Source organism: Columba livia, chromosome 1, assembly GCF_036013475.1.
Source record: "Columba livia isolate bColLiv1 breed racing homer chromosome 1, bColLiv1.pat.W.v2, whole genome shotgun sequence".
NCBI lineage: Eukaryota > Metazoa > Chordata > Aves > Columbiformes > Columbidae > Columba > Columba livia.
In genome coordinates this window covers 146833631-146860734 of record NC_088602.1, presented here as the reverse complement: position 1 = coordinate 146860734, position 27104 = coordinate 146833631, and the positions used below count along the sequence as shown (strand labels likewise).

Here is a 27104-nt window from a genome sequence, read left to right as displayed (position 1 = left end):
TCCTACCTATTTTCATGACCCGCCCAAAGACGGAGGTGTTGTCCACCGTGCTGCAGTTCCACCGCCGCTGCCGAAACTGGTACTGGCACTCCTTGATGGCACTGCGGGCCCCTTCCCCGATGAACACCATGTGCTCCTGGTACAGCTGGCAGAGCTTGCGCTGCCCAGGGGAGAGCCCCGGCAGCTGGCTGCACACCGGCTGAGCGCCGATGATGTACATCTCAGGTCTCTGGATGGGGTTCATGGCCAAAGACCTGCGATGAGAAAAACATCCAAGGGAGTCTGGAGGGAGAGGCCCCCTCTGCGAAACGCCCGGCACGTTTCCCCGCCAGCCCAGCCCAGCCCAGCCCCGCTCCGCTCCCAAAGCCCGGGCGCATTTCTCATGTCAGCTGCCTCCCTCTACGACTCTGCCAGATGCGAGGCTTTTCCAGGGCTCTAGCGGGAGAAACACAGCTCGTTTGTAACCTGAGTTTAAACACAGAGGACACCCGGGATGGGGAGGAGGCTGAGAGAAAGCTCAGCACTTTCTCTGCAAAAGAAGAAAGTGAGCAGTTTTTTTAACAGACCGCCAGTGAGCGATGCCTGCCTTCGAGCCGAGCTATCTTCCGCTCTTTAGGGGAAGGGGGGCTCCGCGGCTTCTCCCAGCGCTTTTGGCAGCGGATAGGAAACCTTAACCATCCTCTCCTTACGCTTTCCCCCCACCTTAAAGCCTAGATGGGATTTCAGCGATCCCGCACAAAAGGAGCCCAGAAATGCCTGGAGGAGAGGGGCTGCGTCCCACGTACCCCAAAAACTGGATAGGGACGGTGGAGAAGCGGGGGGGAACCTGGAAAGAAGCAAGCTGCTGCAAAAGAAGCCCGGGAGGCAGGAAAGTTCCCGCGGGGAGCGCAGAGCAGCCACCCCGCTCCTCCTCCACCGCCCGCCCTGGGACGGTCCCAGCCCCCGGTGCCCGGCCCGCGGCGGCGGACAAAGGCGCCCCTGGCTCCCCCGCGCCCTCACTCACCACCAGGAGCTGGCGTCGGCCACCGGCGAGGTGCAGCTGCAGAGGAGCGCGGCGGCGAGGGCCAGTCTCGGCCCGGTCATGGTGGGCTGCGGGCGGCGGCGCTGGGGCAGCCCCCGCAGAGCCGGCCGCCGGGACGGGGCGCCCTGCGGAGAAGCACCGAAAAGAAGCCCTGGAGCGGGGCCTGCGTGCGGCGGGGGCGCAGCAAGCACAGCCCGGGCTGCCGCCCCCTCCCACTCCGCCCCCGCCGCCCCCCGCAGGACCCTCCCCCGGCCGCTGCCTCCCGGGGGCTCCGGCGGCGGCCCTGCCTCCCTCCCGCCCTCGGCCCGGGGGCAGGGGCCGCGCTGCCGGGGCTTCACCGCCACCGAGGGAGCTCCCCCGTCCCGCCCAGGGGGAGTGAGGAGACGTGTGGGGCTGGCCTCACCCTCAGGGGCGTCTGGATGAATCCCCGGAGCCTCCGGGCTCCCCCGCGCCAGCCCGTGGTCCGTGGGTGCCCCTTCGGGCCGTGGCGCAGCCAGGAGCCCCGAGGCTGCAGGTGTGCGGGGAGCCGGCGGGACACATCAAAGCGCCGCGCTGGCCCCACCGCCTTTGTAATGCAGGGCCGGCTCGGAAATGAGCTGCCCCCTCCCCAAAACGGCCTCTAGAAGGGCCCCACGCCATTGCCCCGGCCCCGCGCCCCGGGCGGGGGGTCTGCAAGGCTCGGCTGGGCTGCCGGCGACGAGCGCAGATAGGGCTGGCACCAGAGCCTAATGGCTTTATGAGCAGGGGAGGTGGACCGAAGAAAAGCTTCAAAGGCTCCTCTTGTCCAAACATCCCTCTCCCTTCTTCCCTGCTCGACTCGCTGGGAACCACAACGGCAGGGGCAATCTGGCAGCTCCTCAGCCCTTTCCCCCCCAGATACTGGCAGAAACCAAACGCAGGCATCCCAGACCCTTATGGGTACTTGCAACAAACGCTCCTCGCACCCTACCACCTCCACACCACAAGGAAATAGTCACCTTGTCACGCCATCGGCACCATTGCTGCTGCCCCCACCTCTACACAGCCTCCACCATCCTGTCCTACCCTGCGCCACAAGGTCCCCACCTCTCTGCCATGGACAAATGCCTTCCCCCTCCTCTCTCATAAAGCCTCACGCTGGGCCTGGCATCCCCCCGACCCTGCCCCTGCGGCTCCCCAAACGCAGGCTGAATGTATGGCTCCCTTCCAGCGATTCCCAGGTTGTGGCCACGGCATCCGTGGTGCAAGACCCACAACTACCCAGCCTTTCACTCCACCTCACGAGCAGCGCCCGAGACATGAATCACCAGGTTCGGCAGCACAGACCGCTCAAGTATATTTTTTATCAAATTCCTTGCGCCTGCCACGGTGGACTTGCTGTGTTTGTTTGCAGCACGCTTCGCTTCCTCCCCCATCCAGATGTGCTGTACCTGCAGCTGGTGGCCCATCTCACCTGGCAGGCAGATGTGGGGCTGTGAGTGCCAGAATTAGCCTCAGGACAAAAAAGCCTTGTGTGACCCTGAACCTCAGTGAGAGGGGAGTTTTACTGCTCAGGCACAGCAGGATCCACGTCTGAAGAAAACAGGGTGACTTTATTCACATCTTCTATATCCTCCCTTTTCCTCCTCCCACAGCTCCAAGTGTGACGGAGGGATGGCGAGGTGTATGTGTGTGTAGCCACGCATACATGTTTTGGGTCTGTTTCTATAGGGAATAGACAGAATGGAAAGTTTATCTCCAGGAGTCTGGGGAGGAAGGAAGTTGTGTATGGATGAATGGCTTTTCCATGACAAACAATGAGTCTGCACAGACATGGTGTGATGTCACCTAAAGAATTTCCAAGCCAGCCTCAGATACAGAAAACCTTCTCGCTGGCAGAGATGAGACCGTCCCACCTTTCCATCTTGCCACAGCCAGAAAGAAGAACTAGGACGGGAAAAAGCCCTCGCTGTCTCGCACATGCACACAAGGCATGTGCCATGTAAATAGATGACATGATGGGAGCGGTGTATCTCCAGGCTTCACCCTCACCAAGTCTCCCTGTGGATTCTGAGAAAGGAGTAAACCGTGGTGAGCCGCACCAGTGCCTCTCCCAGCCAGGAATGTGAGACAGCATTTCCACAAATACGGGTGATGTCAATGTCCGTGTTTGTGTGAGCTTCTCCGTGCGCATGTGCTCAGCAGTGGCACTCCATGGGGCAAGGACGTATCACCACGTGGTGCTGGACCGGTGGTCTACCCAAGGCATGGTGGCGTCATGGAAATGAAAACTTTTCCAGCTGGTAAAACCTGGGAGATGCTCATGCAAAGCTTGGTCCAGAAACATACGGCATTAATTAACTATCTCATTTTAAGTACGATGATTAACAACAGCAAAGTGTTGTGAATACTGCTAGTAGCAACCTGACTGCCAACAAGCACAAGCAAGGCAATGATCTTATTTTGAAACAGGAGAGACAAAAATTGCTGTATGGGATAAGGTCACTTATCCAGCCAACCTAATATCCTCTCAAAGGCGGCAACTAAAGGAGATGATTCAGTGGGAAAGGTCTGAAACTGAGTTCTACTAAATTCTGCTGCTGGCAAGAGCGACCGCCATTGAGTTAAGATGTGAATTATGGAAGTGAGTCCTTTTTAAGATGCTTGAAATAATTTCTTCACTGGCTGTGTTTATGACTTCAGATAAAGTGGTAATAGCAGGTGAGGTGTTGTTGGAGGGTTTCAGCCTCAGCCAAAAACTTCCAAACAAAAGCTGTGAGCACTTGGCCAATGGTCTGAAGAATACTGTCTATCCCTCTTCCTTGTGCCTGTTTCTACTTGCCACCAAAATCTTTAAAGCAATATTTCAATTTTGTAAATAAAACGCTTGGATTATTTTTTAAAGCCCAAACAGCTTTGGCGAGGTTGTTTGCCAAAGCAGGGCTGGGTGGGAGAAGTCAATCAAATTTTGTGAGGGCAAGAGGTGGGGTGAAACGGGGCTGCTGGAGGGCTGGGATGAAAGGAGCCAGAGAGGCATCAGGTAAGGGGGACGGAGTAAGGAGCTGCTGGGATGCTGGGAGAGTTATCAGGATATGGGTGGCTTGGAAAAGGGGGGCTAGGAATGAGCAGGAGTTTGGGATGGCTCCATACGGATGACATGAAGGCATCACTACACTAATGGGTAGAGGGGAGGCCCTGGAGAAAACTGGTCTCACTCGCTCTTCTGTTCCCTGGTTACCCCCTGTGTTAAGTTCAGGAGAGGCCAAGCTCACCCCAGGCAGATCACCCCTCCTGGCTATCACCCTTGTCCACTCCCCACCACCCAAGTGACTCCCACTCTCATCCCAAATGATTACTCCCCTGCAGCAGCCCACTCACATCAACTCGCACTGCTCCTGCTATAGGAAGGGGCAACAGAAAGACCTCTGAAATGGAGGGCTGCTCTTCTTTCTGCTGGAAAAAGTCCCACCCCACCCCTTCGAGGGGGTCTGCCTCACTCAGATGGCAGCAGTGAACCCATGCTGTGCCCTGAGCGCTGATGCTTTCACCCAGACTGCTGTGGATCCCCTGGGCCAAATAGGGAGCTGCCGCCTGAAAATGGAACATGAATCTCAACCCTCAGATTAAAGGTCTAATGCTCCCTTCTTAGGTCTAGCCGGGTCCCTTCTTAGAGGAAAGAGCGGCGGCAGCGAGGCTGCGTCTTCGTAAAGCCTTGGCATTCTGCTGCATTCATCAGTCTGCTGCCCTAGGCAACTGTCGACTGTGTTGCCTGGCTGCCTAAAATTAGTACCTGTGTTTGCCTTTGTTCGATTTTCAGAGGTGACAACTGTGCATGAAGCACAGATTTACATGTCGAGTTTCCAAAGTCACGGCAGAGCAGCTGGAGAGCTATCACCGCTTTCCCAATACTGTCCCTGCTGCGTTTGCCGGAGGGAAGCTGCAAGACTCCAAGAAAGAAGAGGAGGTCATGTCCATGAGATCATTTGCAAAGATTTGGCAGCCCGTGAAAAGAGTTGAACCCTGTCTGGAAGACAGCCCTGATAAATTAGAAAAGGAGTTACTCATGCAAACTCTTTGTCCTACCCTTATTGTTTTCCAAAAATTTCAGATGTCCCCAAGTGTGACACAGATCTTTATCATGTGCTATAAGAAGTGCTGAAAGAAAATTTACGTCTCTTTCCACGTAACTTCAATGATCCTCATTTCTGCATCTTGTCCAGTTTCTCCTGGACTGGGGAGAGCTGGAAAACATTCTTGATCAAGAGACTCTTTCAAGTTCCTGTTTATTCTTGCAACTTGACTGAGGTTCAATGCTTGTTTTTAATGCCTTGCAATGTCCAGTGCATCCAGAAACATTTATTGCTCTCTCTGACATAAGACACTTAATCAAGATGGGAAAAATATTCACTGAAGTAGAAGCTCCTCTACTTAAGGTGCCAGTAGACTGCATTGCCTTGGAAGGAGGGTTTACAAGTGCTGCTTAAAAGGGAATCCCTGCCCTCCAGTTCTGTGCCAAGGACCCGTTGGCACCAAGAGATGTACTGTGACATCCTGCTATACATCTGCTTCTGGCTGCAGGCTTGGTTTTAACCACAATTCTTACTAAGACTTCAGGAATCTCATTAAAGTCACATACTTGCCCATTCAGCTGAACCAGTTTAAGAGGGAATGTAGATTGTGAAAAAAAAAAAGTCCCTTGAAGCTAAATTGCAGTCCTTGGCCAGACAGACAAATCATCTTTTATCCCATCTGCCCCTACTTGTTTGGCCCTGTGCTGCTCCCCTGCCACCCATCTATCCCTCTTTCAGCACCGTACCTCCACATTGCTCTACTGGTGTCAACCTTCTCAGATCCCAATGTGTTATGTTATTTGTATTGCAATTATTACTTAAACAGCAACTGGAGTCACATCTGTAGGTTCAGATCCAGCTAGGGTGTTACAGAAGATGTAACAAAACCTTCTCAAAGTATCCCAGCACATCAGCCATTCATGCCCACCTCTTTTGTCCTGACATTGTCTTGCTTTGTTGAATTGCTACACACTGTCTGTCTCCACTGGAAGGGCAGATTATTCCAGCTTATGTCCTGCTTGTTTCTTTCGGTACTTACACACTCAGTTTTATCTCCTGATGTGCTCATGCGCTACCTTTTTCTGCATCTCATCACCTGTCACCCCTGCTGACAGATCCAGATTTCCTTTCACCACTACCTTGCTCTTTCATTTTTCCATGACTCCCCTGGCCAATGACATCCAGTCTCACTGTCATCAGGGCATGTAATGTAGCAAATGCCAAGATATACCTGCCAGTCTCAGCAGACCCAGTGGCAGCTGTCCCTGAAGTGCCTCACCAAGGAGAGCAAGAATGGAGGAAGGTTGCAAGAAAGGCAGAAGTTTTAGACAACAAAAGAGGCCAGATACTAAATATTCTCACCATTTAAAACCAAAATAGGTATGCAGGATAGTAATTCTATTAATGAAACAGCTTCTTGTTAGCATAAGAGACAGAATATATGTAAATCCTTATGAACATTGGCGTTTATGCCATAATATTTCACATGAGAAGCAACAAGCTCAGCTGGAGCAAGACCACCTCATCCTCTACCAAAACAAACAAACAAACAAACAAACACCCCACCAAACTCCAATTATAAACCTGGACATGATCCTCCTCCCTCTCAAGGTGATTTGGTGGTAGTTGTACTCTTACAGCAGATTAAATCCCAGTGTTGAGCCAGCCTCGTCCACAGAGACCAGCACCAGATATCCCAAAGAAAAGTGCAAGAGACTCAGCAGCAACCTGTGGAGCACCTGCAGAAACTGCAAGTGCTGAAACAAAATTGTTTTGATTTTTTGAAATCTGGAAGGAAGCAACATAGACCTATCCCTGCATGTACATGGCTGCCTGGAAAATGTCCATATTTACGATATTCCCAGGGACAGATCCAGGCCATCCGGTTCCCGCTTCCATGGGAACTCTATTTGAATGTTGGCGACCTCAGTCAAGAGCCAGAGACATGAACTGGGACATGTTTGGCCCAAGTTTTGTACTTCTTGTTCCCACGACTACTAGAATACCAGGGTTTATGGGACTGCAGCAAATCGACTGCAGCTCCACTGTGTGTAGTCATAATCTAACAAATCACTAAATACGTATATTTGACAAAAATACCAAGCATTATCTTCTGATGACTGTTCAGTGGCTTATTTAACATGCCCACTGTGTCACAGCTTCCTTGCCAAACAGGCACCCCATCTCCTTAATTTGTACTAACAATTTATTCTTCAGAAATTGCTCTCCAGACCCCCTTGAAGGAGACACAGGAGGTCAGGTTGAAACACAAGCCCAGGCAGGTCAGAAAGCCCACACTGCCTCTCCCCAAGATCACGGATTTCTAGGAATGGAAGACTCCAACCTTAAAGGCCATGTAGCCAACACTTTCCCCAAGGGTTAAGTGTACATGGAGGATTAACCATTTTAGAGGGGAATAAGACATAGAATCATAGAATCACATAATCGTAGAATAATTTTGGCTGGAAGAGACCCTCAAGATCATCAAGTCCAACCATTCACCTCACAATGTCACTAAGATTCTCATCTATAGATCTTTTAAACACCTCCAGGGATGGTGACTCAAGCACTTCCCTGGGCAGCCTGTTCCAATGCCTGGCAACACTCTTCATAAAGAATTTTTTCCCAATATCCAATCTAAACCCCCTCTGGCACAACTTGAGGCCATTTCCTCTCATCCTATCACTTGCTACTTGGGAGAACAGACCAACCCCCTCCATGCTACATCCTCCTTTCAGGCAGTTGTAGACAGCGATAACGTCTCCCCTCAGCCTCCTTTTCTCCAGGCTAAACAGCCCCAGTTCCCTCAGCTGCTCCTCATCAGACTTGTGCCCCAGACACTTCACCAGCCTTGTCACCCTTCTCTGAACTCTCTCCAGCACCTCAATGTCTCTCTTGCAGTGAGGGGCCCAAAATGGAATGCAGGATTCAAGGTGGGGCCTCACCAGTGCTGAGTACAGGGGGATGATCACTGCCCTAGTCCTGCTGGCCACACTATTCCTGATACAAGCCAGGATGCTGTTGGCCTTTTTGGCCACCTGGGCACACTGCTGGCTCATGTTCAGCCACTGTCAGCCACCACCCCCAGGTCCTTTTCCACCAGGCAGCTTTCCAGCCACTCTTCCCTGAGCCTGTAGCGCTGCCTGGGGTTGCTACATGAGGAAAGTGAAAAAAAGAAAGTACATCCCTCCTTTATTCATTTTCCAAGGGCCAGCCCTGTGACCTGGTATGTTACCTGTGGCACAGACCCCTCCAGCAGTGACAGAAGGGCAGCCCTTACCCTGCTCGAGAGCTGATGTTGGCTGCAGGATTTGCATGAGAACTCTGGACTTGGATTATGGCGGTTACAAGCACGTACGTCAGCCCTTCTTGAAGATTAGGAATGATAATAGGACAAAGTTCTCCAACAGTGTGAGCAACGACGCAGCAAAAAGCAACCCAAGTCAAAGCAACTTCTCTGCAGAGATTTCAGAATGGGCCAGGGGATGGAAACAGCTGGATGACTTTAAGTGTTTTCTTTGTTACTCTGCTCTTGCAAAGCATGGAGCACCCTTCATCCTCCCCAAAGAGGTGTCTAGCTCCCGCAGTCCCACTGGAATCATCCCAAACTGAGAGGATTATGTCTCTGTATCTCACACCTGAACCTCATTTTTGCTCCAAGTATATATTCCTTTCCGTTTGTTCCATGCTCTGTAATAATTACATCGACTGGCAAAGAAATTCAAATATTTAAAATACAGTTAAGCTGCTGCTGCAGTGGTTCTGAGCTCTCCAGGCGTGAATGACCAGGGGAAACAGGCAGATGCACAGTTACTGCTCTGTCCTGGACATTCAATATCTCGGTGTAGGTCACAAGGACCAGTGTCAGACTGACTCAGATCAATAGCCTCCTGTCAGTTAAATCACTGCCACCAAAGCTTCATATATACATTTCCAAAGGAAACAGTAAGCCATGGAATAAATTCAAATTGAATTTAATTTCTCTCCTTCCTGTTAGAGTCTTCAAAGATGTTCTTATAAAGTCCAGCCTAATGAAAATAATATTAATGATCAGCTCTTCCTCCTCTCTAGAATTGCAAAGCAAGCACATTCACTCCATACATTAGACCTCACAACTCTTAACAGCCACTATTTTTCCCTTCCCTTACAGAAGTGCAGGAGGGGCTAAGTAACAAGTTCAAAACAGTAAATCTGTGGTGCAGATCTACCTCCATTCAGCAATGCATTAAACCAGGTGCTTGAAAGTAAGCATACACCTACTCATTTTTACTGAATCAGGATCGAAATTTAAATCTGCTTGCTTTTTCCTTTCTTTCAACCACCAAATACTTCTGCTATCAATTAAACGTTGTTCCTGCTCAAATACAGTGCATTCAAAACGCAAGTAATAAACATTTTGGGAATAATGCCCAGTGTATCAACTGTATCATCCACAGTTATCAAAACAGTTTCCAAATCAAAGATAAAACATTTTCCAAGCATGCTTATTATATTTTAGTATTAAAAATATATATATAGAAAAGGCTGATATAAATAAACTCCTATCTAAATCAGAAGATTATACTGATTTAACCAATTTCAGAACTTCTGTACTGTCACGCTTCAGTGTAGGAATTTCCAGTTAATTCTGGATGCAACAGATTTAAGCCAAACCTGTTCAAACTGTTGTGGGAACAGACTGCATATAAATTTGTACCAAAAAGAAGATAATTTTATATCTCACCTTTATTCTAGCACAAATCACATATGTGCAATTCTAACTGCAGAAAAGAAAGTCTCCCATGTAAGATCATGTTTGTAAAGTGCTATTATAATATTATTACCTGCTGAAATAAAAAGTTTCCAGATACACATTTTCAACAAAATGTGCAACCTATTCTGGAAGACTTCTATATTGGTGTTGTGTAGATTAGCTACCCTTTAAACCAAAACCAAAGCCTTTAAGTTCTGTACTGATTCAACTAGACTGTTCAGTTAAATCACTGCAATTTTTTACTTTTTAAGTAGATGAGGTCTGACATTAGGAACAAGGGGTTGTGCCTCTTTTCAGTGACATATCATACGATCCCATATGGAAACTTATAGAGCACCTTGAAAGCCATGGTTTATTTGGGGTCCCTAATCTGCCTGGCATCTCACCACACAAAAAGCTGCTACTCTTTCTCTAACTTCCAGTCTAAATTTATTCATGGTCAGCTCATGGCCACTTGTTTATGTGCCAGCTTGTCCCTTAAGGCTCAGGATGCCAGAGCCTGACAATACGGTTCTGCTGGCTCTCTCCCACCCTGGGGGGCTCATCCCAGCTCTGTGCCGCAGGATACTGCTTCTTCAAGGTGCGGTCAGCCCCTTGATGATAATAAGCACTTAAAAAATACTATATAAGGAGTTTTAAAAGATTCAAAATTAGACTTAGGAACGCGTGGCCGGAGGGGGCTGAACTGGAGCAATACCACCCTCACCTGACTTAAATTTGCATGGAGCCGCACCGGCACTTCAACAAAAGTTGCGTTCCTGGGAGGTGTTTTCATTGTGGATCCATTCCCTGGCCAATTTCACAGCTTGCTGCCACAGACCGAGGGCACAACTGCACTGAGGGTGAATATCAGCTTCTTGGACAGGAACTACTTAAACCCATATTGCTGCCAAAGCCCCTGTGTTACCAGGGCAAAGCCCAAAGTGGAAGAACATGATAGTAAAATAAATAATAATTGAAACATCTAAGTCTTAATAAATTAGTAACGAAGCATTGATTTGAAAGATGCCTCTGTGTAAAATTACCTGCTTTGGAACACATGAGGTTTCCTGTGTAGCAACTACTATTTGCTGCTTTGCAAATCCTTCCCTGAGCAGAAAGAAAAAAGAACTGGAAAAGTAACTGAAATTGCTAGCACGCTTTAGTCAAATTTATTCATTTTCAATGACTTTGAATTTCACTCCGTTTTGAAAGCAGATTATATAGATATTTTAACTGCCAAAGCTATCCAAAAGCCTTCCAAAAAAAGCTATGCTTTTTTCCTGCTTCCCTCCTCAACATGAACTGTAATTGAACATTTTTGCTGGTGGTACAGACACTAGAACAGCATGCATCTTCTCCTCCCACAGCTCTGCTGGCCCAGCAGGGCTAACAAAAGTCAAAACTTGCATTACCCCAACACCAGACCGGCTTTCCAACCATCACGAGGGTTTCTGAACACATCCTGCACTTCACCGGTGGGGACTTCATCCTCCAAAGAGCTCAGCCCACACCTAGGCTTCAAAACAAGGAATCGGATTTCAGAGGTGCCTGTGGAAAACTGAGCTTTCCCTTTCCTGCTTTTGACATGAAAAATGTTGTAACCACCAAAAGCAAAACTCTAAGGGGTTAAATTATCTGGAAAATGTAGGTGCTTATCTAACACCTCATTTACTGAGAAAGCAGTGTACAAGCCCATGAATGATGGACACTGGAGAATCTGGCCCTAAGCTGTTCTGAGACCGCACATTTTGCACCCCTTCAAATACATATTTAAAAGTCATGGTTCCTGCAGCATGTGTAGCTGAGCTGGATAAGGGTACCCAATTCAAGTGGTTACGATCCTGCAAACTTCAGAAAGGCACTTAGATATTTTGACTTCTAATGCCAACCAGTTTTTCAATCCAGTTTGCTATCAAGAGCTGAGGGAGAGCAGGACTGCTTATTTTGACGCAATGTGGGTTGATGTCATCTTTGCACGATCATACACCTACAGCATCAGATGGTGTGAGATTGTCACCAGGTCTCAGAAGGAAACAAGTTTCTACTGGGTGATTCTCATCCCCAGTGAAAATCCATGTATGGATACAATTATCAGAGAATCATAGAATAGTCTGGATTGGAAGGGACCTTCAAAGTTCATCCAGTCCAACCCCGTGCCATAAGCAAGGACATCTTCAACTACATCAGGCTGCTCAGAGCTCCGTCCAGCCTGACCTTGAATGTCTCCAGGGATGGGGCATCTACCACCTCTCTGGGCAACCTGGGCAAGTGTTTTAGCATACTGATTGTAAAAAAATCATTCCTCACATCTAGCCAGAATCTGCTCTCTTTTAGTTTAAAACCATTACCCCTTGTCCTATCACAACAGGCCCTACTACAAAGTTTGTCCCCATTTTTCTTATAGGCCCCTTTTAAGTACTGAAAGGCCGCACTAAGGTCTCAATTTATCAAAGGGAAAGGTGTCTTCCCTATTAAGGGTCTTCAGAAGCAGCAGAGCTTGGAAGTGGGAAGCTAAAATCCCCTTCTGTGGCCAAACTTTCCCCAGGGGCATAGGGAGGACATGAGGTGAGGACCCCTGCAGGGCCAGCCAGCCTCCACTCCCGGGTCACACTGAGGCTGCGTCACACCTTTATGCTAATGCTACTTTCTGGCCATATAATGCATGGCACTTAAATTGCACTGTGCCGGCATTTACAGCAAGGAGCACGTACAGAGCCAGCGATTTGGCACGAACAGTCCTTGCTGAGGTGACTTCGTCTGGAGCTGTGCTGATACAGGCAAGGTGGGGATCCGACCCTGTGTCTGCTGACTACAGCAAGGGCTCAGGTCGGGACTGCCCAACACTGCTGCTGATTTGCTTAGCTGTCTTGTTTTGGTTATTACTAACCGAGACTTTGAAATTCATTTTTTTCAACTGCCAAGAGGAGGTAATTTTATTTCAGGATTGGTACTATGATCTTGCTCACGGATGTTGTGATACATTACAGGCTCTAATGCATTTAGAGATCCTCCAGTGAAAACATGTAAGTGCAGTTCTTGTCCACAGTAATACCTCATATAGAACTTACCAAACACAAGAGAACAGTCTATAGGAGACAGCTTTCTTTCAAAGAAAGAAGTATGTTTATTCTTCCCTTGAAGCTAAAGGTAAAACATGTATCCAATGGGAGAAATCCAATGGGTTAAGTTCTTCAAATCGCCAAATATAGAAAACTAAAATATTAAAATTATCTATTTTATGCTGTCATTCAAAAGGACGTTTACAGTACAAGAGATTTTTTTCTCCCATTATCTTAAACATATTTATTCACCCTGGCAATATGTTAATGAATATGTTGACTAGACGGGACTAGGGAATTTCTGTATGTGGAACTGCTGTACAGCTGGAATGCAATCTAGGCTTTTTTTGACAAATACAATGTTCTAGCAGCAAAAAATGTGTTTGTCCTGCAAAAACATAGTGTATTTGTAGAGGAGGCAAGGACTGCTTGTCTTCCAGGTGAGGGAAGCATGCTGTGTTGCATAGAAGCGTTAGTCTTGTACACATGTTTGCAGGTTTGGACCACAGAAAGCTGGTGGATGAGGATATATGCACCCACCCCTGCAGTCGGCCGGGTGCAGGAGGAGAGAAGGAATTGCCTGAGTCTCTATATTGCAGGGAAAACAAGAAATCCTATTAAGGATTTATGCTGTTCCAGCAAAATAACTTCCTCACTTGAAGCAGAAGCCAGCTTTTTCATTGTCTTTACTTCACTCGTGCTGACAGCATGCAGTTCTTTGGTCAAGTCCAGTGCCAGTTTTGTACTGAGGGATTCATCACTAAAAAACAGGGTACCGAGCCTCCAAGCTCCTATTCCTGCTCTCAGTCACAACTTCAGCTGCCTTTAAGAAGTATTTCCAAGACTCTGAGTGAACAGCCCTCATATTGCTGAACAGTCATAGAGTGAAAGCAGATATTTATTACTTGAATGGGTTTGAAAATACAGTGACGTGCGCATTCAAAAGTATGTTCTAGGGAAGGCATGTACGGGAGATGTCTGAGAAGACATTCGTGCATGGTATGTAATAATTATAATATGTTTTCAGTTAAACAGGGTCTCCTCCATGCACGAGGGAATATAACGAAATGTAACTAAAACCGCATATCCTTATAAATAAAGGGAGAGAGAGTGTTTCATACAAAGGTTAAACAAAAAAATCTGTTTAATGTCACTTTGGGGATTAGAGGAACCAGAGTAAAACAAACATCCAGAACAAACTTTGAGCAGTTGCTTCAGGAAAAGCACGTGTGTGAGTGTGTGCCATCACATCTGCATATTCGATACATCTTGCTGGGACAGCTTGGGGAAAATAGGAAGCTGGAATTTTTCAGTGTGGGAATTAGATGGAAGAATGTGAACCATTCTAAACAAAACACAGCAAAGTTGCCAGCTGACTTGCTACAGTGCCAGTGCTCTCTAGGATCCCTTGAAACAGAGCTGAGGACTGGCCTTGCCGTCCAGGCAGTGGGTAGGGAGCCAGGAGATCTGGGCTGTGTTCCTGGCCCTGCCACAAACCCAGCATGTGGCGCTGGAAAGTCATTCAGCCCCAAAGTTTCCAAAAACTGATTTCATGCCTGTACTTTTGGGCACCTAGCGTGAGACCGCATGAGCCCAAACATCTAGGATTTCAAACAAAGTTAAGCAGCAGGTACTCACTTCCCATCCATGCAGAAGATCTGTTTTGGGGCTCAGTTTCACCACAGATGCAATGGGGCTAAAATCTGCAAAGCAGCCCAAAATGCTATGAAGCTGCAGGTATTACATGGTTACATAGATCTCTCGTTTTGCCCAAGGAGAGCTGCTACAGATATGCAAAGGAGTATTATTTAGGTACCTGTTGCTTCCCACATCCTGGCAAACATTGCCATTCTGTATATATTTTCACAGATTTCAATACATCTGAAGATTTTTGTCTATGTTTCCTGCTTCATGGCATCAAGAAATAATCTTCTTGCAAAAGGATTCACTGTTCCAAAAGGAACATAAAGAATACAAACCGGAATTGCTGGCAAAGAGTGTAGAACACCACCAACAAGACTAGGAAAACAGTAGATCTCAGGGGTGAAATAGTGGAAAGAAAGAGGCTTTTCCACATAATTTAGTCAGCACGTATGCGGGGGGGGTGGAGTGGGGAAGGAGTAAAAGCAGTATTTCTAGCTTACGTTTTTCTGTGCACACACTTTAAAAAATGTGGAACCATCTGGATTAAAGAAGGTTGTGTTCTCACTGTTCATGACAGGGTCTGGTCACATAGAAGATTAATTTATGTTATACTGAAGGTAAAGGATCATTGTGGTGTTGTTTTGGTTTTTTTTTTTGTGAATTATGTAGAAGCAAGTTGAAAGAACTAACATAAAACACAGATCTTCTTTTACCCGTTTATATTTCTACCTCCAACACAGTCAACTCTACATTTTCTTCCCACCCTGTTTGCATCTGCCCTTAATTTTACACCTGCATTTTCAGAGAGGATTTTCAAGATTTTTGTCATGCACAGGTAGATAACACATGGTGGTAAATTTAGCAGTTTGAATGGCATTTTAGGGTGTTCTCAAGACACTCCACACGTGTACTCAAGAACAGAAGCAAGAAAGCAAGCAAGATAGAAAGCATTTTCTGCAAGGCACCTCCTTTTGCCACCACTTTCATGCATCTACTGGAGTTGCACCAGGTAACTTTCAGAAAATCAGGGGGATTTAGCACCAACAGTTTCTGCACTGTTGCTTTTAGGAACAACATGTTAAAGTAACGTTGATTTTGACCAGAACTAATGCAAATCCTCTATTAAGTATAAAATGATATTTTGTATCTTTATCCTGCCTTCGGTATAAAACTGTATTTTGTAACTCCCACCTGCAGTTTGTGCTGGGCTCTAACTGTGACTCTGACTTTTACAGCGTGTTTCCAAAACAGTACTGCCCAATTTTTCAGTTTTTCTCTCAGAACTCAGTGTGGAGCCAACGCTCATAAGGCAAGTGACATAACTTTGTCCAGTTCTGTTGAACTGCCAATTTTAGAATGCTATTTACTACCTGAAAATGTGCTGCTGGCCACATTCCAGAGAGGGAGGAGTTAATACCAGTAATGCTGCAGTAATCCATAGGTACAAAAATCCTGTGTTCTAAGAACCACACAGTTCCATCTATATGCTCCTCGGGCCAAGCTTACCTTCTTGCAAGGTTACCTCTAATTCTCCCTATTGCAAGAATATATGAATTACCCAGCCCTGGACTTTGCTCCTGAGGCCCCATGCAAGGCTTGCCTGAAGAAGGACAAGCCCAGGCACTGATGCCTTTTCTTCCTTGGAGCTTCTGACAAAGAGAACAGCAAGAAACTTCTCCAATAGCCAAATAACCATCACTGGCCAGTATTCATCCCAGGATGAATGTGCTGGCAGTCAGCAGAGCTACACACATACAACATCTAGCCACTGCTGCTGGGTTTTGGACTAAACACCTGCTACAAGGGAAGATTTCACAAACTTGCTGCTGTAACAGGTACCACACAGCACATCAGACACACGTTTCTGCTGTGACTGCAGGAGCTCCCCCTTTTAGATCAAGTTGTAGAGGTCTCAGAGCTCAATCCCCAGGAATGGCTTATGAAAGCAATTACTACCTGAAAGATCTATTTGGTTCTGTGCCACTGCTTTTAATAATAATGATTACATCAGGTATTTTCTGCCATCTCCATCTTCTTTGGTACTGCTCATAAAGAAATAACAAAGCCCAACACTTAAAAAAGCACCCAATGCTATGAACTGCAAGTGCCAAGGTTTGAGATTTTACATCCTGCCCTCCCAGAGCACTTTCCCTTTGATGATTTTTAATCATTGAGTTCTGAGCTTCATATAAGCCACGAAGGGTGTCACATGCATGGCAGAGTCAGAGAATGGCCTGCGGCCAGGGGCCCAGGTCACTTGCTCAAACCACCAGACAGTCCTGTCCCACCAGAGTAGACAAGACATACACAACAGGTACATGGCATTCAAGTGCAGTTGCTTGGACCATAGTATATTATTTTAGTTCTTCAAGCAATCCTTTCATTAATGTTTGGTTCAATCTGTTACAGCAGCAACCACCACTGGCCAATTTAATGGCAGAACTGGGAATATCATCCAAACCTCCCAAGCTTTACATCCTCTGACCACTCCTCCTCATACCAGCACAGTTATATTCTTGTCAGTTATTGACTGACAATAAAAAACTGAAGAAAATACCCAAATCCCAAAGGTTCAAGTTTAAAGCTAGGATCTGCGTGGACACAATGGCTCTGAATTTCACCCCAGCACCTAACCACATATTCACAGTACATGGTATTTTGAATAAGCCACTCTGATACCAGGAAATACATGGCACAACAGAATTACTTTGTGCAGGTAGAACCACGTAATCCTAAACCACAGACTTGCGGGGCATCGCACCGTATTAGAGGCATGACACCTACAAAGTATAGAAAAAATGCAAGTTTTTTATTTTTAAGGAAAGCTTCATAGTGACCTAAGCTTCACGACAAAGCTCTGCATGCTAGGGGATCCCAATGTTACAATTTCCAAATAACTTGCTGTTTAGTTACTTTTCCTTTATAATCTCTGGTCAAAAAAAGATGATGACCAGCACGAATTCCAAAGGGAATCAATTCACTTAACAGCTCTATCCTGATTTATGCATGTGTGTATGCATGTACATAGATATGTATATATGCTTATGTATCTAAAATATACACATTACACATCTGTTCCGCCTACACTTAAATGCCTAAGTCTTAACAGAGATCTTTGTCATGTAATTACTGGTTGCATTCATAGAAGGGTTCCAGGGGATCATTTTTGCTTTATACTCAAGGAAGGAAAGTAACCTCTAAAACACTCCAGCGCAGCTTCGCTGAAACCTTACGAAGAGCGGAAATGCTCTACAGTATTGGTCAGGAGTCCACTCAGCGTGAAATGCTGATGAGCACCACATTCTCTCCATCACAAGCTGGTACTCTCGTTTTGCTGGGCCATGTCAGAAGATGGTGGCGTAGGAATTAGTGCCAAAGGATGGTTTTGGTCTCATCCATACAGAAAAACCATTCCCCAAATTAACTTTAAAGTTCCACTAAACCAGCTTCAAACCCGGTTTAAGACCTTGGGTTGTATCAGGCTTAGTTGATTTTTGTGGACACAACTCAAATCTGATGAAGAAGGTCAGGAAGCCAATTTGTGAAGGTCAACTGTAGTCCCCTGGAGCATGGCTGACATTAGAACTTGAACCAGTCCCAAACCAGCATTAGCTGAACTACTCATTAAAGCCAGTTGCATTTTTTTGGAGCGGAGAAATTTTCCCACTCTAGCTTAGATCGCAGCGAAATGCTTTAAGCTGAAAAGTAATGTGGTGGGCTGGACAAAAGGACTGAAAACCCAACATTAGCCTGTCACAGGAAATCAACTAGTGGAATCTATCAGGCTGCTACCCAAACGTCAGCAGCCTGCAGCCTCTGCAATAGATGATGGAGGCTAAGGCCATCCATGCCTTGTTTTTTTCAAAGGTGGAAGGGAAAACACCAACGTTTTAAATGAAAGCCTCGATCTCCAGAGCTGTCTGTGTCAACAAGGATCCCACTGGGCTCCTGCCTCCCTCATATCTCTTTCATCATCGCAGCTGTACTGAGTGGGGCACGTGAATCTGAGCTGCCTGTAACACCCCTTCCCTGCAGCCTTAGCTGCTTCCTCAGATGAAGCTGCTTCTTGTCTCTTGGGCGCTGGAGTGTGGGACAGCAAAGCCAGTGGGGCAAAGGGAGAGATTAGCAAGAGAAGGCAAGGAGAACACAGTCCCTCCAGGAGCCAGGTCAGGGAAAGGAGTACAGTTATCTAGGCAAGGCGGGGAAATGCATCACTTCAAGAATTAAGGTTAAGTGGATCAAAAGACAGAGAAGGGTTAGTGGACCACAGGCTTTATTGTTCAAGTGGTTTTGTATCATTTCTCTCCTGCAGTCCCCGTGGCCACCGCCTACAGGTAAGAAAAAGCCAAATGTCAAGCAGATTCCTGTGGGTAAATTCACAAGTTTTCCATGCCATGGCTGAAGCCATAAAATGCAGAAAGCACATGCAGTAGTGTAGCAGAAGAAAAGAAAAGGTAGGGAAGGACTCTGTATTTGCTACTGCTTAAAAGATTCATTTGAGCCAAAAGTTGCCCTGCAAACTGAGAAGCCAAAAAAGAAACCAACTACCAAACCAAAAAACCCCCAAACAAATAGGGACAGACTGATGTGGGAGCTGCAGAAAGACCTGGTAGACATTGTGCCCAACAATGCAGTAAGAGATACAGGATAGACAATGATGCAGCTTTATCAGCACAAACTACTTCCAATTGCAGAAGCAAGTTAGGCGGATCCTCCTGAACCCCTGCCAAGCAAAACTGTCTGGCCCCTGCTGAACACAGGTGTAAATTGAGGAGAAACAAAAAAAAGAACGAAACATTTACCTGGCAAGTGCTTTCAAAAAGAGAAAGTGGCTGTTGGGAGCTGCTCTAGGGACTGGAAGGCTGAAGACAGTACCAAGGGGATGGATTAGACGTCAGAGTGCGTATGAGGCAGATGGAGATTTTTAATAAAATGCAGTTTATTGCATGGTGATTGCCGCCTCCTAGTTATACCATATGAGATCATGAAAAAAATGGCACGTATTTCCTTGCTCCTGAAAACGCAAAATCAACTGAACAACCATGTGATAAACTGGCTCTTTTCATGCACTTCTACTTTGTCTTCCTAAACCTCTATTTCCAAACATCTGTCATTTAGATAAAGTGAGCAATAAAAAGCTACTAGAAAAACACTTTCTGTGCCCCCATCAAAAAAAAACCAAAACCAATCCCACACTATATTAGGAATAAAAGTTCAAATTCCAGGGCTGTTCCATTTAACACATAAATCTTAACTATTCACAAGGAAGCATGGATGCTTGAAGCATATAACATACAAGAAAGGGAACTTCAGAGTCTCCAGAAAACGCATCAACTATTTCTAGCCTTTGCTGGTTACACACAACAGGCATTACAGGTACAACATGCTAAGACATAAAGAAAAAAGTATTTCAGGTTAAGCTTTTATACTTTAAAGAGCACACCTTTCCCTGATTCCCCTCAAATGTGGTTTGAAAGTAACAGGCTTAGATAGAGGAAATGCCACATTACTTCCACGATAAGATTCTGTAGTTGAATTTGAGATGATACGGTAAAAGACTTCACTAGCACTCTTTCAGAGTGACTTGTATAACTTGCTTGTTGCTCTGCCAGTTATGAGTAATGCAACATTCACTAAGATACACCAGCACCACCTTTGTACCACATTTCCTTCACATCTTGCCTGACATCTACTGGACTCGGCCCTCTCGTAGGTGACCCCACTGTCTTCAGCCAAGCAGCCCTCACTGAGGCAGCCCAACGCAGCCCATGAGACACACAGTATCTTTCACCTGCTCCTCGCATCAAGGAAATTATCATTTTTGGTTGCGATGCTCTACAACTGGTCTGAGTACAGCAGGTTTGCAGTACGGCTACTCAGCAAAATCTATTCCCCCCTATCAATTCCTTATTAACCTCATCGTTAACCACCCACCCCACAGCACAAAACTAAAAAAAAATAACGCTGCAAAAATAATTTCTAGGGGGTGACACCCCAGTACAGCATCTGTGGGGAGCTGTAGCTCCACAATCATTAAAAACAGGTCTACACATTGCTGGATCACCCAGGAGTACAAACTTGATCGGGATCAGGCCAAGGCACATGACCATGCTTCTGCTGAATGAGCCAGAGTGCACGATACGGAGCCAACGCCAATTTTGCACTGGCCGTGTGCCAGCCGCCGGGGTGCAGACGATACCTGATCTGGCTGGAGTTGTGTACAGCGATACCTGATCCAGCATAAAGTCTGCTAGTAAAAAGTTAACCTGTCAAAAACTTGTCGAATTAACTTGAGCAGGCAGAGTGAATGAATACCAGGTCAGTGCTTCACATCATGTGGCCACCCTGTTTTTGAGCCAAGAACAGGAGTTTCACTAGTAGTAGTAATGGTACTGCTGGATTTTCTGTGCTGCCAAACCACAGCCTAAAATGTTGATAGTGATGCTTATATTCACAGGGATCTCATTGCAGGATCAGGACCTCAGAGTCCTTCAACTTGCATTGCCTCCAACTCAAAGCAAAGAGGAAAGAAAAAAAGAATGTAATCTAAACGTTTAACCTCTCAGTAGTCTGGAATCTGTATGTGAAGATGGAGCCATGGACGTTTCTGTAACAGATAAATCTAGATGATAATTGAAATAGAGCCTATTTCTTCAGCTTAGTGAAAGTCTCTGTACAGCAAACGTCAGAAACCACAATTTTTACTAGTATTTTACTAATCCAAACAGTATTAAAAATGCGCCCTGTTGTGTTGAACAGATGTGAACTTTATTTTTTTTCTTTACAACCCTTTGGCACAGAAGGGCAGCCTTGCTCTTTTGAAACTGTTTTGAAAAGCCTTACCTGATCCCTGGTAGAACTTAACCCATTTTTAACACTGCCACAGTACTGGCCAGTGTTGAAACATGCGCAGTTGCCATTACACAAGGCTACAGAAACATAGAAAACAGGGATTTCAAACATTCTTTCAAGAAATTGCTGGAAATCATTGGCAACTGCTCAATTTATGTGAGTACTTCAACTATTTTCAGTTCTAGTTCAAGGAGACCATTAGCTGAAAGCCATTTTCAGGAGTTTTTCCATTTCCCATCATGAAGGTCCTAGAACGGTCCACTGTCTAGCAACCTCGACAGTTACCCAGATCTCTGAGCTACTTACAGCCACACTCCTATTGCTCCTGCAGGGACGCCTGGACAAGGAGTTCCAAAATTTTGGTTCCCAAGGCCATCACGCAGTCTTGAGGCCAAGCCGCAGACCACAGCAGCCTGCACTCCAACAGGCAGCAGCGAGGCACCAGCCCGCTTTCCCTTTGCCAACCCTTTGCAGCAGCATGAGCCCTTGTCCGTCCTTAATGGGGTCCAGCAGACCGGGGTTGCCCAGGGACGTCAAAGGTTTGCTTCCCAGCCAGCCCAACGCCCGGCCCTGGGCAAACCCCAACACTAAGGCGGGCCTGTGGCAGGCGCCGGGCCCCCACGGATGGGCAGGGAGGCCTGAAGCGACACGGCCGGCTGGACAGCGACGCGGGGCCAAGCTGAAGCGGGGCTGCCATCCCCCCCCGCTTTCCACCCTCCTCACGGGGAGCTCCTCCAGCCCCGCCCAGGAGGGGACAAGTCACCCGGGAGTGACGACGCAGCGCCCAGCCGCAACTTCTCCTCGCTGACGGGGCGGGAAGCGGGCCGGCGGCCGCCGGGGTGGGGGGGCGCCTCGGGCGCCCCCGGCGGAGCGGCGGCGGGGGCGGAGGCAGCGGGACGCCGCGGCGGCGCGGCAACGGTTAACGGCGGGGCGCAGCGAATGGGCCGCGCTGTTTCCAGGGCGACGGCTCGGAGTGTTCCGGATCGTACCATTGCGCAAGCGGCGCGGGGGGAAGGGAGGGAGGCGGGGGGCACGCGAGCGCCGCCGCCGCCAGGCCCGGCCCAGCGCCGCCTCCTCCCTCCCTGACGCCCTCCCCCCCCGCTCCGCCTCGCCGCGCCTCCTCCCCCTCGCGCCCGGCCGGAGCGCGGCGCCGGGGCCCAGCAGCGAGCGGCGCGCGGCGGAGCGGAGCAGGCGGCCGGCGGCGGCTGGGCCCGGAGCGGCGGAGTCGGTACCGGCGGCGGGGCGGGCCGGGCCGGCGTGACCCCCTGCCCTCGCTGCCTTCTCGCTGCCGCGGGATGCGGGCGGCCCGGGGCCGCGGGCTGTGAGCGGCGGAAGCGCGGAGACAAAGGGAGGCGGCGGGGCTCGGCAGCCGGCACCAGGGACGGAGCGCGGGGGCCGCCGTCGCCGCCGGGGCGCGCCCGCCCGCCCGCCGGGAGGCAGCACGATGCGGCACGGGGCGGCGCGGCCGCAGCAGCGCGGCGGCAGCAGCGGCGCGGCCCGCCCGGCGCGGCGGTAGAGGCGGCGGCGGCCGCAGGGTGCGGGGCCGGGCCGGCGGCCGCGCAGCAGCGTCTCCCGCGGGCCGGGCCGCGCCGCCCGGGTCGGCGATGTGAGGGCGGCGGCGGCGGCGGCGAGGAGAGCGCGGCGCGGCACGGCGCGGAGCGGAAGGCGGGCGGGCCCCGAGCGGAAGCGGGCCGGGCCCGGCGGCGAGGAGGAGCGCGGCGCCGGCGGGGGCGGCCGGGCGCGGGCGTGCGATGGAAACGCACATCTCGTGCCTGTTCCCCGAGCTGCTGGCCATGATCTTCGGGTACCTGGAGGTGCGGGACAAGGGCCGGGCGGCGCAGGTGTGCACGGCCTGGCGGGACGCCGCCTACCACCGCTCGGTCTGGCGGGGCGTGGAGGCCAAGCTGCACCTGCGCCGCGCCAACCCCTCGCTCTTCCCCAGCCTGGCGGCGCGGGGCATCCGGCGGGTGCAGATCCTGTCGCTGCGGCGCAGCCTGAGCTACGTGATCCAGGGCATGGCGGACATCGAGAGCCTCAACCTCAGCGGCTGCTACAACCTCACCGACAACGGGCTGGGCCACGCCTTCGTGGCGGAGATCAGCTCCCTGCGCTCGCTCAACCTGAGCCTCTGCAAGCAGATCACGGACAGCAGCCTGGGCCGCATCGCCCAGTACCTCAAGGGCCTGGAGGTGCTCGAGCTGGGGGGCTGCAGCAACATCACCAACACCGGCCTCCTCCTCATCGCCTGGGGCCTGCAGCGGCTCAAGAGCCTCAACCTGCGCTCCTGCCGGCACCTCTCCGACGTGGGCATCGGGCACCTGGCCGGCATGACGCGCAGCGCAGCCGAGGGCTGCCTGGGCCTGGAGCAGCTCACGCTGCAGGACTGCCAGAAGCTCAGCGACCTCTCGCTCAAGCACCTGGCCCGCGGGCTGGGCCGCCTCCGCCAGCTCAACCTCAGCTTTTGCGGGGGCATCTCGGATGCGGGGCTGCTGCACCTGTCGCACATGAGCAGCCTGCGCAGCCTCAACCTGCGTTCCTGCGACAACATCAGCGACACGGGCATCATGCATCTAGCCATGGGCAGCCTGCGGCTCTCTGGCCTCGATGTCTCCTTTTGCGACAAGGTGGGGGACCAGAGCCTAGCCTATATCGCACAGGGCCTGGATGGGCTGCGCTCCCTCTCCCTCTGCTCCTGCCACATTAGTGACGAGGGCATCAACCGCATGGTGCGACAGATGCACGGGCTCCGCACCCTCAACATCGGCCAGTGCGTCCGCATCACTGACAAGGGCCTGGAGCTCATTGCCGAACACCTCAGCCAGCTAACCGGCATCGATCTCTACGGCTGCACCCGCATTACCAAGCGGGGCTTGGAGCGCATCACCCAGCTGCCATGCCTCAAGGTGCTCAACCTTGGACTTTGGGAAATGACTGAGAGCGAGAAGGTCAGGTGAGAGGAGGTGGGTGCCCCAAGACCTCCATCTCCTCTGGAGGGACTGACTGACTGACTGCTGCAACGGAGGAGAGAAAGAGAGAGAGAGAGGGGCACGCACAGACCCATGCTACCCACGCAACATGGCACCGGAGGGAGGAACACAGAGAAGGAGGGTATATCCTTGGCCCTTCTGTGCTGCCTACCTACCCTTGCTGTGGAGGAGGAGAAGGAAGGGGGGCAGGAGGAGAGAGAATGCACCTATCCTTTTTCCGAGTCATGCCTCCAGTTCCGTGCTGGGGAGACAGAGCTTCCCCTTCCCCCATAGCATCCTTCTTTGCAGAACAGGTAGAAGCCCACACTTTTATGCACTGGGGCTAGAGACACCCCTCTTTATCCCCACTCCCTGATTCCATCCCCTCATGCACTAAGGATGGATGAAGACAGACCCTTGTTCTGCCATGTATTCAGAATAGATTATTTTTGGTTTATATAAAAGAGTGGGGATGGAGATGGGAACAAAAAATAACAGCAGAAAAGGCTTCCTAGCCATACTTACGTACCTGGCCATCCAGTCATCCTATGCTGGGCACAGACACAGCTTTTGGTAAAATAACCATTCCACCTCTGCGCTTGCCCCTCACCTGTCAGCTGGGAATTGTGACAGAAATACTGCTCCCTAGGTACATTTTTTTTTTTTTTTTTTAATTCTGTTTTCAATCTCCAGTTCCATGTTATTCTCTGTTGTGGGTGGACACAACCTCCCACTATGCCAGTTCTCCACTGCACTGAGAGTAGGGATAGCTACAGCCTCTCCTTTTGTCAGTATGTTTCCATGTCATCCTGCACTATGGTTAATGGAAAAGCCTGGGCACTCCATTCTTTCTCCCCATCTCTCCATTTCCTCCTTCTCCTGTCTCTGTAGGGACTGGACACAGACCTCAGTGTCTTATGCTTTCCTGTGCACTGGGGGACACTGAGAGCTACCAAGACTTGTCTTCCCTTTCGTCATTCTCTTTTTCTCCTCTCCTTCTTGGCAACAGGGATAGACGTATCTAGCTACATATCCATTCCTCTTTGGGTCGGGGGTGAAAGGGTAGAGTCTGTGGCTAGCTCCCCTCTAACCAGGGGAGGAAGAATCTCCAGCTTCATTTCTGCTTCATTTGAGATACTGTGACCTGTTTTTATTTTGAAATGCATAAAAAAAATTACTGCTACAAAAACAGCCTCTTACTCTCCCATCTATCCCTTGCTTACGTCCTGTAACTGATCCCAGTTTTCCTCACTCATTCTCCTCTTCACAGTATTCATTTTCTTACATGGTTTTATTTTTAAAGACATTTGAAGTTGCTGTTCTTGTGGATTTTTAAGTACATTTTTTTTCTGCTGAATATATTCTATATATATAAATATATATATGATGTCTGGCTACCTCGTTTTAATTTGTTACTTTTTTTTTGTTTTTTTTCCTCCTCAAAAGCCCTGGAATTCTTACAGGAAAGAGATTTTGAGACTGAAACATTTTTGTGCCTAGACTGGAATAATGCCCCTTGGGTTTGTTCGTCTTTTTCTCTCTGCCCCGTCCCATCCCCCCTCTCCCTTTTTTTTTTTTTTTTTTAATTTTTGTTTTTTTAAGCTTACCCTGTTGTATCCCACCTTCACATTCTGGTTGTGCCTCTCCCTCTTCACTGGGGACCCAAACTGTGCTTCTGCATTTTTATTCTTCTACCATAAATGTGTAACATGAAAATCCACACTGAGGATTGGGCTCCTGTTAACAGAAGCATGCAAAATGCAAGTTTGTTGTTTTGTTTGGTTTTTTTAAAATAATAACTATATCTATAAATATATGCAAATGCTTTCCCCTCCCAGATCACCTACAAAAGGTCACTATGTGAGGCTTTCTGTTTGTAGGTGGAGAGGAGCAGAGCTGGCCTGCAGGCCCTGAGGCTGTAATGTGAAGGGGAGGAGACTGAAGTTCATCTGTCTTGTCTCTAATCTGTCAATAAAATGGAGCTGGGTCTTTAGATTTTTATTATTATTATTTTAAAAAGGAAGAGTAAGTTTTGGGTTTTGTGTTTTTCTTTTATTTTTTTTTTTTTAAAGAAAATATTGTGGGTTTGTTTTTTTTTTTTTGTTCGTCTGTTCAAAATCTCAAATCCTCCACAGTAACAGGCCAGACCACGGAGTTAACGCAAACCCAGAGACCCCTATGGATTAATTGTACTGTTTGTGAATTTGTATAAAAAATAACAAAGATCCTCTTAAAACATTTTATATTCTTACAGTAAAAGGTTAAACATATTTATATAATAAAAGAGGAAATATGAAGTATGTTTTTGAAAAAAAAAAAAAAAGCCGTATCTGTGTTGTCTGTGCTTTTTAAAGACATGTATCTCTCTATTTATCTCTCCAGTGTGTTTGGTAAGTATGCTGTGTGGCAAATGTCAGGAGTTTGGGGGTTCTTGCTCTTGTTCCAGTGAGTGATGGAGGAGGAGAAGGAAGGAAGAGAGCCTGGTGCCTCCTGTGCAGGATGTTGAGTAACATCATCGTCAAGAGCTTGTAAAGGAAGGGGTTTGGTAGGACCAGTCTGGTCTGCGAGGGTGCCCGCAGCATCCGCGGGGAAAAACCAAATTCAGCTGCACATCCGTGTGAGATGCCAGCTCAGTTAGACAACCCAAAGGTGCTGAAGCTCGCTAGCAAGTGAATCAAGTACGCAGCAGTAGAGGAAGACATTTGTGATTGGGGTCTGAAGGGCTGTTTCTTAAAGGTCCAGGTAGATGGCAGAGGGGTTTTTTTTTGTGATTTACTTAAATTGAGACCCATCCTGGGT

General features: G+C 48.5%; 2 protein-coding genes across 4 annotated transcripts in view; one reads left to right on the top strand and one right to left on the bottom strand.

Moving 5' to 3' along the window:
• WNT5B (Wnt family member 5B) overlaps nucleotides 1-27104 on the bottom strand; it is a 74442-nt gene that overhangs the window by 15554 nt on the left and 31784 nt on the right. Inside the window, exons 1-3 of one of the 3 annotated variants that reach the window (XM_065036136.1) lie at nucleotides 21646-21872; nucleotides 1004-1146; nucleotides 7-254 (exon numbers count right to left, since the gene is read on the bottom strand). In XM_065036136.1, coding sequence (XP_064892208.1) covers nucleotides 7-254; nucleotides 1004-1083 — 328 coding nt within the window. In that variant the 5' untranslated portion in view covers nucleotides 1084-1146; nucleotides 21646-21872. Of the gene's footprint in view, nucleotides 1-6; nucleotides 255-1003; nucleotides 1147-1424; nucleotides 1600-21645; nucleotides 21873-27104 lie in introns of those variants that run through there. The other 2 variants (XM_065036146.1, XM_065036125.1) reach the window with 2 other exon arrangements.
• On the top strand, nucleotides 22490-26371 carry FBXL14 (F-box and leucine rich repeat protein 14). The gene has a single exon (XM_005500357.4). It carries the CDS (start codon nucleotides 23091-23093, stop codon nucleotides 24291-24293), a length of 1203 nt encoding a protein of 400 aa, XP_005500414.2. The 5' UTR covers nucleotides 22490-23090; the 3' UTR covers nucleotides 24294-26371.

Bases quoted from the DNA above. Each gene is read 5' to 3' on its own strand.
- FBXL14 (XM_005500357.4), top strand. From the start codon at position 23,091: ATGGAAACGCACATCTCGTGCCTGTTCCCCGAGCTGCTGGCCATGATC.